Raw genomic sequence first — 15,178 nt, forward strand, 5'->3', positions numbered from 1 at the left:
CCGGGTTTAAAGGTTCAGACTGAAGACCTTGTATCAGAACTGCCTCTGTTTCAAGAGCAGTCCCTGACCTAGCTTTGTTTTCTTCCTACTCCTGGTCAGACCTGCTGGGGGCTTCCAACATTTTGTGCTTTTTATTTCAGATTTTCAGCATCTGATCTCTTGATTTTCATTAACAGTAGGAAGCTTGGCAAAAAGCTCTTTGGCCCATTGAGTCCATATCAGCCACTAGCTACTCAACACTAATCTCATTTTATTTTATCCACATTCCTATCAACTTCCTCCAGCCTATCTGCCGAGGCGGTCTATGTGTCTACGTCAGTAGCTGCTGTGTTGACACATCGGTAGTAACAGCCCAATGCTCACCAGATATAGAGCTTTTCATGGTAAAATGCCAGCCTTTCTACTTACTGAGGGAGCTCAGTGCCATTGTGATTATTACTGCTTACATCCCACTACCCCCCCACCCCATGCTAGTGCTGGGAAAACACTATGGAACCATCTGCAAACTCAAAGCTGCTCACCCCATGATGCTAGTGACTTCAATCATGCCAACTTAAAAACAGCTCTGCCAAAGTTCTACCATCATGGTCAACTTCACAACCAGAGGAGAGAGTATACCTGGTTTATACCAACGCCCATGAATCCTACAAGTTAGGCTGCACCTTTCGGAAAAGAACCGGGTTTAATGGTTCAGACTGAAGACCTTGCATCAGAACTGCCTCTGTTTCAAGAGCAGTCCCTGATCTAACTTGCCCTCACCTCAAATACACCTCGGAGACCCTGCCTTCACCTCAGATACATATCCATTTTGCTAATCCCTGCATACAGACCACTGTTTAAATGAGTCAAACCAGTTGACAGGAGATCAGGACATGACCAACTGTGCCACCTCAGGGCTGCAGGACTGCTTTGAAAGCATGGACTGGCGCATATTCAGGGATGCAGCTGCCTACAATCATCACATAAGCATCGATGATGAGACAGGATGAGAGAGTGGTTAAATAGGGATGTGCATTGAGGAAATTACCACTGAGGACATTATACTGCTATGGCAAACCATGGGTGACTGCAAAGGTTCATGCATGGCTTACGGATCAGGATGCTGCTTTCAGAGCAGGGGGACAGGATGACTCTAAAGTCAGCAAGAGCCACGCTCTCCCATGCCATCAGGATGGCAAAGCATGAATACATACAGAAAATCCACAGACCCTTTGTGACACCAGGGGCATCTGGCAAATGCATGTCAATGAGAACGACAGCTTCCTTCCTGCTTTCAATGCACAATTTGATTAATTGAATGATGTAACATTGAGGAAAGTCCGTCGTCCTGAGGAACAGGCACCCTGTCTGGACATAGTCGAAGTGAGGAGGATCCTAGGCAGGGGTAAACACATGCAAAGCTGCAGAGCCAGACAACCAGGGCCGGACTTTAGGCAGGGCTAGGCTGGGCTGCAGCCCAGGGGCCAGAGCTGCAGAGGGGCCCAAAATAAGTAGCTATCATCATGGCGGACAAAAAAAAACGAGAGTGGAAGACAGAAAAGAAAAAAGAAACAAGAAAAAGAGGACTGTGAGAAAGAAGCATTAAAAAAGACATTGAAATTGACAGAAGTTTTTAAAGCTGTTCTTGATGATGCCACAGTACCATTGCTCTTGTCACAGTCTGAGACCGGTGGACAAATGGAGACTAGCGCTAGCACCAGTATTAGCACCTATGTTACACTAGTGCCTGACAGTGGAAGAATAGATACAGAACTGCAAAAACAGTTCAAGTCAGAGTGTGTCTACTGGACCGAGTCTGACATATTGAGAAGAGTGGTGACGGTTGTGAAGTTTCTGATCGAGAGGGGACTGGCTATCCTAGGGTCCAGTGACATATTTGGCAGGCCTGGTAACGGCAACTACATGGGCATTGTAGAGGTAGTAAGTGAGTTTGACCTGTTTTTGAAGGCGCACATACAGAAATTTGGAAATGCAGGATCAGGCACCCCTTCATATCTTTCACGTAAAACATGTGAGCGTCATGGTCCCATCTGGCAATTCCCCATCTTGCTATTACCTCCTTAATTGGGCCTTAATCTCCTCGTCTGATTTCCAATCATTCCCGGTTCCTCTAATTACAGCATACCTGGTTACCATTAGCGAACAGAGGATAAAACTCGTGCGGAACAGCCAGTTCGCTGGTTGATTCTAGTGTGAGTAAACCTTGTTTCCTGATGCCTTGGGACTGTCAGTTCTAAGCTCCACATCATTTCCTGGATACTCTATGTAAACCTTGTCTCTGTGTAAAGACTCTCCTGGATACCAGTTCCCCGTTCGCAGCGGTGCTAATGCCTCACGACTCTGCCCCTGTGCCTATGTCCTGCACTTGGGTTCGTCCTCAGCCTCGTCCTTGCAACAGTGAGGAGTTTATTGAGCTCATGAGCGATCGAGTTCGTCAGATCGTCAGTGAAGTCAAAATGGCCAAATACTTTTCTATTAGCATCGATTCAAGCACAGATGTTGCACACGTAGATCTGCTCACATTCATTTTACATTATGTGTCAACTGGTGGAAACATTCAGAGCGATTCTTAGGATTTCTACCTGTTGAGAGCCACACAGGGGAGGCTTTATGTGAGTCTCTGCTCAAAGTTTCAGGAGAGATGAATATTGATATAAGCAACTGCAGGGGGCAGTGCTGTGCCAATGCTGCAAATATGTCCGGTGCATACAAAGGCTTACAATCCTGCATCAAGGAAATCAATCCACTTGCTGAGTGGGTTCCATCTGCAGCACGCACATTGAATCTCGTTGGAATCAACAGTGTCAACTGTTGTGTTGAAACAGCTGATTTTTTTCAGCTTCATGCAGAACGTGTTCAACTTCTGCTCCAAATCAACTTCTAGGTGGACGGTGGTGACTGCAGGACTTCAGCCTAATGCAAACAAGCGCATTGAAACTCTGCAGTCTCTCTCTAATACGAGATGGGCTGCATATGCAGAAACCACACAGGCAGTGTGTGGAAATTATGCTAATACTCAAGATTCATTAAAGAGCATTGCAGATGACATTAATCAGAATATGGCAACTAGAAATGAAGGAGGGTCACTATAAAAAAACTAGACAAGCTTGAGATAGCTTTCCTGTGTGGCTTCTGCATATGCAACCCAACTAGTATTAGAGAGAGACTTCAGAGTTTGAACATACATCAGGATGTTGTTCACCTACTTCAGCTCAGCATTTAACATGATCATTCCTCAAAGGATGCTTGGTAAACTGTTCTCATTGGGATTCAACATCCCTCTCTTCAACTGGATCATTGACTTCTTGATGGAAAATCCCCAGTCAGTTCAAGTTGACGGCATCACCAACCATCACGTTGAGAATTGGTTCTCCCCAGGGCTCTGTGCTCAACCCGTTATTGGCTCATAACTGCACTGCCAGATCCAGCTCATACAGCATCATCATGTTTGCTGATGATACTACAGAGGTTGGTCTCATCAGAAACAATGATGAGTTAGCATACAGAGGTAGGTAGAGAGGATTGTCAAATGGTATGTGATCAACAACACAAGTCTCAATGTGGAAAAACAAAAGATATGATTGTGGAATTCAAGAAAGCACATGTCAGCCACTCTCAATTGCACATCAATGGTTCTGGCATGGACAGTGCGAAGAGCATGACCTTTCTTGGTGGATGATTTAACCTGGACCCATAGTACCTCGTCTCCGTTGCACACGTTCCATCCGTGCTGGGTTGAGCGTCAAGCTAGTAACTCAGCCTCGTAAAAATAAGGAAGTTTGCTAAAAAAACACCATCATGATGGCGTCCCGATGACTCCACTCGGAATTAAGTGCTTTCTTCTTCTTCTTCATAACACCTCCTCACTAGACAAGAAGGCACAGCAGTATCTACACTTTCAGAGGAGACAGAAGCATGTAAGGTGTCCCCGTCCCCATTCTAACAACATTCTATATGGGCACTTTTGAGTGCATCATTGTACAGTGTAGAAGCTGCAAGGCATCAGACCTAGAGAGGAAAGTAAAACTGCTGAGGGGATCATTGGGGTTTCCCTCCCCTCCATTTGTTATATTTACTGGAAATATTGAGAGTGAAGAGTACAAAGCATTGTTGAGGATCCCTACCACCCATCCCACAATCTCTTTGATGCACTACCATCAGGAAGGAAGTACAGAAGCATCAAACTGGCTAACAGCTGTGAGACTAATGAGTATCCTGCCACCACTGAGGTCTTGTCACTAGGGCAGTGAGCTGTTTACTGTGCCATTTACCTATGCCATTGTGAATTGTATTTTAATGATCTATTTATGATAATACTTTGGTTTATGTACTGCATATGATATATGTTTTGCAGGCGCACTGTGGTCTGGAGAAACATTGTTTCGTTCATTTGTATACGGGTACAGTCAGATGATGGTAAAAATGAACTTAAACTTGAACTTCAACCACTGACCTACAAGCTTGGGGCAATTTACAGCAGCCAGTTAACCACCAAACCATTTGCCATTGATATGTGGGAGGAAACCGGCACGTGGAAATCAAGGGTAATGTATCCAGGTCCAGAATTGATAAAAAGCGAGGTGACCATGTGGGCATATGAAGAGGAGGATATGGGTAGGAGAAATGAGTTAGTATGGATTCAGCAGATGCATGTGATGTTGAAAATATCAGGTCATCCACTTTGGTAAACAAAACTACTATGCCACTTGACATTCAAGGTTGGACGAAGAGGCTGGGGCAGGAGACTGATGCCAGAGGTCCTGTTGGCTCAATTGTTCACTGAATGAGTTGATTCAAGGAGTTAAATGGTAGGAATGCTTCTAACACTTTTTATTTTTGCTTAGGTACTAAATAAGTACAACACTTGAGAATAATCCACAGGCAGCTTTACTCCCGTTGATGACGCATGGACCTCTCCCTTTGGATGCAGTGCACTGTACCTGGATTTCGTAGAGGGCCATCAACACAGCAAAGCTGGCGAGGCGTTTACACTGGCACATGGTGTGTGTTGTGTTAGCCTTCAACAGAGTGCAGTCTTGACGTGACCAGTGGCTCTCACCCACTGTGTGGTTTAAGGTGATACACAGCACTTGAACTTGGGGTTCCTTCGCCTGGAGAAGGAGACAACAGCAAACATTACTGACTGGTTTAGGCCAACAGAGAACTTCAGTACTTTTCCACCCTTATAAGAGGACTGGAAATGATAATGGAATTGGGTTATCATTATCTCAGGTACCAAGACACAGTGAAAAATATACTACATCTCGCTCCACACAGTGAAAAACACGCTACATCTTCCACCACAGTGAAAAACCCACTGCAACTCCCACCACAGTGAAAAGCACACTACAACTCCCTCCACACAGTGAAAAACACACTACATCTCCCTTCACACAGTGAAAAACACACTACATCTCCCTTCACACAGTGAAAAACACACTACATCTCCCACCACACAGTGAAAAACACACTGCAACTCCCACCACACAGTAGAAAAACACACTGCCACTCCCACCACAGCGAAAAACACATTGTATCTCTCTCCACTGCATCTTCCATCATGTATATTCGTATTTCTGGATAACTGAGACCTCTTCTGTGGCAAGTGCGACCTGTACAAAAGGGATAGGTTCAATTTGAATCCAAGGGGGAACCAATATTCTTGTGGGCAGATATACTGGAGCTGTTGGGAGTAGTTTAATCTAATATAGCAGGGGATGGGAAGCAGTACTATACAGCCGAGGATGAGCCAGCAGGTTTACAGGTAGATGATAGATGTAAAATGAATGTAAGAAAGGACAAGCCAATGATTGGGTACAAATGCAGACAGAGCAAAGAGTTAAATTGTACCACAGAGGCAAAATTCAAAGGGGTGAAGAATGCAGGACCAAAGGTGTTGTATTTAAATGCACATAGCATTTGCAACAGGATGGACAAACTTGTGGCACAATTAGAGATTGGTCAGTATGACATTGTGGGCATCACTGAGTCATGGCTGAAAGAAGGCCATAGTTGGGAGCCTAACATTGAAGGGTATACTTTGTATCGGAAGGACAGACAGGAAGGCATAGGCGGTGGTGTGGCTCTGTTGGTAAGGGATGGAATTACATCATTAGAAAGAGGTGGCTTAGGGTCAGAGAATGTTGAATCTTTGTGGGTGGAGTTAAGAAAATGCAAGGGTAAAAACAGACTTTATGGGAATCATATATAGGCCTCCAAATAGTAGTCAAGATGTGGAATTAAGATTGCAAAGGGAGCTGGAAAAGGTATGTAATAAGGGTAATGTCACAATTTTAATGGGGGACTTCAATATGCAAGGAGATTGGGAAAATTAGGTTGGTGTTGGATCGCAAGAGAGGGAATCTGTTGAATGCCTACGAGATGGCTTTTCAGAGCAGCTGGTGTTTGAACAGGGAAAGGCTATGCAAGATCTTATTAGAGAGCTTAATGGAAAGGAACCGTCAGGAGACAGTGATCATAATATGATTGAATTTATTCTGCAATTTTAAATGGAGAAGCATAACTCACAAGTATCAGTATTACAATGGAATAAAGGGAACTACAGTGGCATGAGAGAGGAGCTTGCTCAGGTGGATTGGAAGAGCATACTGGCAGGGATGATGGCAGAGCAGAGATGGCTGAAGATTCAGTAAATCTGTGGAATGCGCTGTCACAGACTATGGTGGAGGCTAAGTCTGTGTATATTTAAGGCAGAAGTTGATAGTTTCCTGATTGGTTAAGGTATCAGAGGATATGGCGAGAAGGCAGGTGTCTGGGGTTGAGTGGGATCTGGGATCAGCTCTGATGGAATGGTGCAGCAGACTCGATGGGCTGAATGGCCTAGTTCTGCTCCTATGTCTTATGGTCTTACGCAGTGACAACATTACAGATCCAACTATGCAGCCACTGTGCTGCATCCCGTTCTTCTGTATCTCCCACCTCCCTGCATCTCTCAATGTTACACAGGTTGCGCTGTGTCCCCACCAGGCTGTGTCAGTATGTGGTGACTGCGCGACACCATAACTGTGCCTTCGGACACTCAGTGCAGGGTGCAGAATGCAACCTGAAGATCTTCTGGGAGGTCCTGACCTGTGATAAGCTCCTTGGCACAGCACTTGCTTGGGAAACTTCACTGACCTTTTTGTTCTGGAAGGTAATGTTGATAGGTTGGTCCAGTTCCTGATCGCTCTGATGGGTTGATGTTGCAGTCAGGACGTGTGAGTTAATCAGCAGTTCCTCTCCATGATTCAACACAACATCCATCTGGGAGAAGGCAATTAAAGCTACACCGACAACATCTGCCAAGACAAACCCCGTAGGTTAGAAATGGGCAGCACAGCAGACTGGAATTCTCAGCCTCCTCAGCCAGGGAAACCCACTGGACAACACATGTCTCAGCCTGTTTTGCCACAGAAACCTACAGCCGCAGGGAAGCACAGGCTCAGAGTTCCATTGTACCACTGAGAGGCTGCTGATTTGTCTCAGGGAATGTTTAAACATGTCAGAGCCATGATTTCACTGGGAGAGGGGACATAATTTCTAGTATTTTGACCAACACTGATCTCTACATCAATAAGGCCCTTTGACCCACAATGTTGTGCTGAACCAATTAAATTAATAATCAAAAGACCAACTAAACTGATCTCTTCTGCCTACACAATGTTAATATCCTTTCATTTTCTTCACATTAATGTGCCTATCTAAATGCCTCTCTAATGTACCTGCCTCTATCACTACGCCAGGCAATGCATTTCCAGCCAGCAGTCTCTGTGGAAAAACTTGCCCTTCACAAGTCCTTTGAAATTACTCCATCTCACCTTAAATGCATGACCTCTGGTATGAGACATTTCAACCCTGAGAAAAATATATTGTCTGCCTACTCTATCTGTGCCTCTAATAATCTTATAAACCTTTATCAGATCTGCCTCTGCTACTCCAGAGAAAACAACCCAAGTTTGTCCAACCTGTAATCCAGACAGCATTCTGGTAATCCTCTTCTGCACTCTCTTCCAAAACCTCAAGATTCTTCTTATAATGGTTGACCAGAACTGTATGCAATGCTTCAGTTGCGGCCGGCCTAACTAGAGTTTTATAAAGCTACAACATAACTTCATGACTTTTGAATTCGGTGCTTCCACTAATAAAGGCCTTCGTAACCACCCTATCAACATGTCTAGCCACTTTTAGGGGACTATAAATTTTGACCCCAAGATCCCTCTGCTCATCAGCACTGTTAAGGGTCTTGCCATCTTGACATCTCTTTATAAACATTGGCTCTATCTGAGGAACGAGGGAAGCTGATGCTAAGGGTTGTTTTCGATGTCAACTGCCTTAGCTGTGCATCATACTGTGAGCAGCAGTTGATGTGGGTCTTACCAGGGTCTTCTCTGTCAGTGACTGACCGCCAGTGAATGTCCAGCTGGTTCCCCTTTGCTGACAGCGTCACCGTTTCTGCAGCTGAAACATTGCGATTCCGCAGAACTTCCATTTCAACTTCTGGTGAGACAGAGAGAATAGATGATAAAGATGGAGAGAAATCACAGAGGGAGGTGCGATACCAGTCGAAGCCAGGGACATAGTGGCATGACCCTGAGCTGCACATGCATTCTGGTACCTTCTTGTCTGGGATCATCCACTTTTTATGCTGGTGTTTGAGACAAATAATGTTAATTCAGTCATGTATTCCAGCTTTCCCCACCTCTGAATTGCCCTCGGGAAACGTGAATTAGTTGCTCAGTATTTTGTGACCTGTTGGGACCTGATTGGGTGTGAAATTAAAGCATAATATGTTCCCATCACATAGGTGCCAACATAGTGTGTCTCTATCACAAGGGCCCCACAGTCAGGGCTCTCTGTCCCCTTTCACCTTGGCCCCACAGTCAGGGTTTTCTGTCCCCTTTTACCCTGGCTCTACAGTCAGGTCTGTCTGATCCCTTTCATGCTGACCCACAGTCAGGGATCTCTGTTCCCTTTCACCCTGGCCACATGGTCAGGGATCTCTGTCCCCTTTCACCCTGGCCACATGGTCAGGGATCTCTGTCCTCCCTCACCCTGGCCCCACCATCAGGACTCTCTCAACCCTTTCAACTTGGCCCCATGGTGAGGGCCATCTGTCTCCTTTTACCCTGTCCCCTTACAAGATGTCTTCTTTTACCCTGGCCTCACGGTCAGGGATCTCTGTCCCTTTTGACCATAGCCACACAGTCAGGTCTGTCTGACCCCTTTCACCCTGGCCACACAGTCAGGGCTCTCTGACCCCTTACATCCTGACCCCATGGCATGGGCTGTCTGTTCCCTTTCATTTTGGCCTCACGGTCAGGACTTTCTGACCGTTTCAGCATTGGCCCCATGGTCAGGGCTCTCTGAATGGTCAGGCCTTTCTGTCCCTTTTTGCCCTGTCCCCTTTCACTGTGGCTTCAAGGTCTGGGCTCTGAGGTGGTATACTCTAGTCTCCCACTTTGTTTACCTATGTTGCTGAAGGACATGTTCTTCTTTTCATGATCCATCAGTGTGAATGCCACAGCCATCACTGACTTCTCTAGCAACTGCAGAGATAAGGCCAGCATTTCCTGTCTTGCACGAGATTCCATATTCTCCAATAGTGAATTGTTTCCTAGGAGCTGGTTTGTGAACTTTGAGATACTCTATGGGATTTAAACAAACTGATCAATTCTTTCTGTACCTTCTTTTCAATATTTTTATTAGTTTAGTTTCTACATAGAAGAAGACAGAGTATAAGAAAGTATATATAAAAGGTCAAAAAAGATTTTAAAAAAACTACCAATTACATTATATCTATTCATAATAACAATCTCATTGCCCCGTATTCACGTAGATTAGTCAATAGTTATATTGAAATATACTAATTTATTACAGAAAAAGTCTAACCCCTACCAAGACCGAAGCTGTTTATTAAGGAGAAAAAAAAAGGTAAAATACCTTCTCGTATAATAAAAATTAATAATAACCAACATCTAAATTTAAACAACGAATTGAGAGTTTTGAAAATTTTGAAAATAATTCAGAAAGGGTCCCCACAATGTTTGAAAGTCTTGACGAGATTCAGAAATTGAACAACGAATCTTCTCTAAATCTAAGCATGACATAATGTCGTATAACCATTGACCATGAGTAGGAGGAAAAGCATCTTTCCATTTAAACAAAAGTTCCCACATAGCTATAAGAGAGCTAAAGGCCAAAATATGTAAATCTGATGTCTTCAGCTATATATCTTGTCCTGCAACAATACCGAATAGGGCCGTCAGAGGATTAGTCTTAAAATTGACTTTGAAAAGTAAAGAAAAAGCTTGAAAAATTTCCTTCCAATATTTTTCAAGACATGGACAAGTCCAAAACATATGAATTAATTAAGTTTCTCCATTATTACATGTGTCATAGTAGGAAGATATATCCGAATAAAAACGAGATAGCTTATCTTTAGTCATATGGACTCGATGTACTACCTTAAATTGTATGAGGGAATGGAGAGCACATAGAGATGAAGTATTAACCAGTTTAAAAATTTCATTCCAAGTTTCCTCAGATCTTGATATCTGTTGTACCTTCTAAGATATATTCACCCACCAAGTTCCGCCACCTTTCCTCATGGTGTCTCACCTTTCAACCTCAGGATCATTCTGTGAATTTCTGTGGAACTCCCTCAGACTTAAGTATGCTACCTGAGCTGTTATGTTATAATACAACCTCAGTGTAACTGAAGTGAACTTCCTATCCTTCCACATTTAGTCCAACATTCCTAGTCTTCCATATGGAGTCCAATGTTCCCAGCCTACCACATTCAATCCAACATTTCTGTTCTCCCTTTCACTGATGTCCTGGACCTAATCAGCTAATAGCATTGAACTCAGACATCAAATACTTCAAACATCTTCCTTCTCCTTTGAGATCCACAGTCTCAATTCACCAACACATGGCACCTAGTCTATGTTGTCTTGCAAAGGAAAAATGTTGTTTTGCAATGTTATTTTACAATTTGAGCAACTTTCTCCTTAGGTCATAGCATCACCATTGAATCCTCACAGCTAGTGAGCAGATGGCTGTGGGTTCTTGACCAAAAGTAATTGACACAGACCCTGACATTTTTGGTGCCAGGAATGTGATAGATATCTCATGTCTGGACAGTGGCTGCTTTGTCCCACTTTAGGCATGGCACACTAACCATGCCTTCTACCCAGTGCACTGAGAGATGAGGTTGCTTCACATGAAACACTTGACCTCTTTTCTTAGGAGTGCAAAGTTTCTGTGATCAGCAGCCCATGGTACAAGTCTAAAGATCTGGGGAGATCTACTCAGTGTCATGCTCAAGATTTGTTCTTTACAAAGATTAATTATAGTGGTCTTAGTAGGATTTTGCTCTTCAGGGTGGGATGCAACACAACAGTGATTACATTTGGAAACACTCTAACAGCTGTGACAGTTTGAGGGACATTCTGAGGTGGTAAGGGTGTTATTGGAAACATAGCTAAGGCTCCAATAAGTGTTTTGAACTCACCCCTCACTGGCTACTGACTGATGGAGTCTCTGGAGCATGGGGATCCTGTGCACAGGGACAATCTCCCCTCTCAGTCTCCAGTCTTGATGGAGCCAAGCGTCCCTGGCAGTCAGAGCTTTGGAAAAGACTGTTTTAACAGTTTTAACCTCCTGAACTGGTTGATCCTGTTAGAAATTCCACTGGAAGCAGGAACAGAATTTTGATGAAGTTCAGTGGCATTAGTACTTGAGCTCATATACAGGAATGAATGAGGTGCAGGTGCTTTAGGACTCACATCACCAGGTTCAAGAACAGTTATTGCCCTTCACCTATTAGGCTGTTGAACCAGTGTGGATAACTTTGCTCGCCTCAACTCTGAACTGATTCCATAACCTACAGACTCATTTTCAAGGACTCAGCAACTCATCATCTCAGTATTATTTATTATTATTATTTTTTGTATTTTAATGGTTTGACTTCATTTGCACATTAGTTGTTTGTCAGTATTTGTACGTAGTTTTCATTGATTCTATTGTATTTCTTTGTTGTACTGTGAATATCTACAAGAAAATGAATCTCTTAGGGTGACATATGCATACTTTGATAATAAATTTACTTTGAACTTTGAAGGCTGATGAATGGAAAGACCCGAGGGACCTGTGGAATTATTAGAGGTAAACATTTTGAAGAGGCGAGAGGGTCACTAATAAAACTAAATCAAAAACTGCAGGAAACCTGAAATTAAAAACAGTAAATGCAGGAATCATTCAGGCTAGGCAACTTCAGCACAGTTAGGATTTCAATTCCTAAATCCTTCATTAGAGGTGTGAAAGAAGTAAAATAAATAAGTTTCAGAGAAAATGGGAAGAGAGAAATTGGACAAAGAGATTATCTCTACTAAGGCGAGAACAGGCTAAAAGGGTATTTAGTGAGTGAGTTGATATACATGGGTAGAGAGAGCAAACAAGGATCAACATACAAGGATCAAACAACATACTAGATGAGAGTGAGAACACAAACAAACATGCTGTAAAATGGAGAGATGTGGGATGTGTGCAGCAGGACCGTCAGGCTATGCTGGTGCAAAGAGAAAACCTGACCCATATTGGATGAACATCGGTAGTATTTGATCATAACACCATAAAATATTATCCAGTACTCATCCAGTGGTGCCACCTGGTAGAACTCAGGAATAAGAGAGACGTAATCATTATGATGGGATTATGTTATAAACTCTCCAATAGGCAGTGGGAGACACAGGGACAGATATGCAGGCAGATCATAGCAAGCTGTAAAAACAAGGTTGTAGAGTGGGTGATTTTAACTTCTCCAGTGGCAAAGACTCTATAGTACCAGGTGTTTAAATGGGACAAAATTCAAAGTTTGAAGTAAATTTTTACAACACTGAGGTTCATTTTATTATATACTCAATAAATCCATAATAGAATCAATGAAAGCTGTTGGAAAAAGATTCTTAGAGATAGGATCTATGGCCATTTAGAGAATCATGGTCTGATCAGGGACAGTCAGCATGACTTTGTGAAGGGCAGATTGTGTCTAACAAGCCTGATAGAGTTCTTTGAGGAGGTGACCAGGTTTATAGATGAGGGTAGTGCAGTGGATGTGATCTATATGAATTTTAGTAAGGCATTTGACAAGGTTCCACATGGTAGGCTTATTCAGAAAGTCAGAAGGCATGGGATCCAGGGTTGTTTGGCCAGGTGGATTCAGAATTGGCTTGCCTGCAGAAGGCAGAGGGTCATGGTGGAGGGAGTACATTCAGATTGAAGGGTTGTGACTAGTAGTGTCCCACAAGGATCTGTTCTGGGACTTCTACTTTTTGTAATTTTTATTAACAACCTGGATGTGGGGATAGAAGGGTGGGTTGGCAAGTTTGCAGACGACGCAAAGGTTGGTGGTGTTGTGGATAGTGTAGAGGATTGTTGAAGATGGCAGAGAGATATTGATAGGATGCAGAAGTGGGCTAAGAAGTGGCAGATGGAGTTCAACCTGGAGAAGTGTGAGGTGGTACACTTTGGAAGGACAAACTCCAAGGCAGAGTACAAAGTAAATGGCAGGATACTTGGTAGTGTGGAGGAGCAGAGGGATCTCGGAGTACATGTCCACAGATCCCTGAAAGTTGCCTCACAGGTAGATATGGTAGTTAAGAAAGCTTATAGGGTGTTAGCTTTCATAAGTCGAGGAACAGAGTTTAAGAGTCGCGATGTAATGATGCAGCTCTATAAAACTCTGGTTAGGCCACACTTGGAGTATTGTGTCCAGTTCTGGTTGCCTCACTATAGGAAGGATGTGGAAGCATTGGAAGGGGTACAGAGGAGATTTACCAGGATGCTGTCTGGTTTAGAGAGTATGCATTATGATCAGAGATTAAGGGAGCTAGGGCTTTACTCTTTGGAGAGAAGGAGGATGAGAGGAGACATGATAGAGGTGTACAAGATATTAAGAGGAATAGATAGAGTGGACAGCCAGCACCTCTTCCCTAGGGCACCACTGCTCAATACAAGAGGATATGGCTTTAAGGTAAGGGGTGGGAAGTTCAAGGGGGATATTGGAAGAAGGTTTTTTACTCAGAGAGTGGTTGGTGCGTGGAATGAACTGCCTGAGTCAGTGGTGGAGGCAGATACACTAGTGAAGTTTAAGAGACTACTAAACAGGTATATGGAGGAATTTAAGGTGGGGGGGGGTTATATGGGAGACAGGGTTTAAGGGTCGGCACAACATTGTGGGCCAAAGGGCCTGTACTGCGCTGTACTATTCTATGTTTTATGTTCTATGAAAGACCGCACCCACTAGGCATTCAACCAGTGTGGAAATACAAAAAAAAAAGAATAATAATAAATAAAAAGCAATAAACAGCAAGAACATGAGATGAAGGTCCTTGAAAGTGGAAACATCTCCTTTGGTTGGAGTCTGACGGTTGAGGGGTAACAACTGGTCGTGACTCTGGTGCTGTCTGTCTTGAATCACCTGTACTTTCTTCCAGATGGCAGTGGTGAGAAGAGAGCATGATCTAGGTGGTGGGGGTTCTTAATGATAGATGCTACTTTCCTGCAACAATGCTCAGTGGTGGGGAGGGCTTTGACCTTGATGGACTGGGCCATATCCACTACTATTCATAGGATTTTCTGTTCAAGGACTTTGGTGTTTCCATACCAGGCTGTGATGCAGACTGTCAATATAGTCTCCACACATCTTTAGAAGTTTGTCAAAAGTATAGTTGTCACATCGAATCTTTGCAAACTCCTACGGAAGTAGAGGTGCTGCCATGCTTTCTTCATAATTGCACTTATGTGTTTGGCCCAGGGCAGGTCCTCTGAAGTGACAACACCAAGGAATTTAAATTTGCTGACCCTGTCCACCTTCAACCCTCTGATAAGGACTGGCTTATGGACCTTTGGTTTCCTCCTTCTGACGTTAATTATCAGGTCCTTGGGGTTGGAAGAAGTTTTTGTTATGGCACCACTCAGACAGATTTTCAGTCTCCCTCTTTTATGCTGATTCGGCCTTCGACAATGGTGTCATTGGAGCCACATAGCCATAAGTGTAAAGCCAGTAGAGCAGGGAGCTAAGCACATAGCCTTGTGGTGCACCTGTGCTGATGGAGATTGTGGAGGAGATGTTGTTATCAATCCAGACTGATTGGAATCTGCAGGTGAGGAATCAAGG

The 15,178-nt window shown here is 43.6% G+C and overlaps 1 protein-coding gene across 3 annotated transcripts in view; it reads right to left on the bottom strand.

The window, feature by feature from the left end:
- Positions 1–15,178, bottom strand: part of LOC134339242 (adhesion G protein-coupled receptor E5-like) — a 137,640-nt gene that overhangs the window by 35,194 nt on the left and 87,268 nt on the right. For all 3 annotated transcript variants that reach the window (XM_063035585.1, XM_063035584.1, XM_063035586.1), the window contains 4 exons: positions 9,467–9,644; positions 8,377–8,496; positions 7,138–7,298; positions 4,941–5,111 (listed from right to left, as the gene is read on the bottom strand). In XM_063035585.1, the coding sequence (XP_062891655.1) occupies positions 4,941–5,111; positions 7,138–7,298; positions 8,377–8,496; positions 9,467–9,644 (630 nt within the window). The remainder of the gene's footprint in view (positions 1–4,940; positions 5,112–7,137; positions 7,299–8,376; positions 8,497–9,466; positions 9,645–15,178) is intronic.

This window comes from Mobula hypostoma, chromosome 29 (assembly GCF_963921235.1).
Source record: "Mobula hypostoma chromosome 29, sMobHyp1.1, whole genome shotgun sequence".
NCBI classification, from domain to species: domain Eukaryota; kingdom Metazoa; phylum Chordata; class Chondrichthyes; order Myliobatiformes; family Myliobatidae; genus Mobula; species Mobula hypostoma.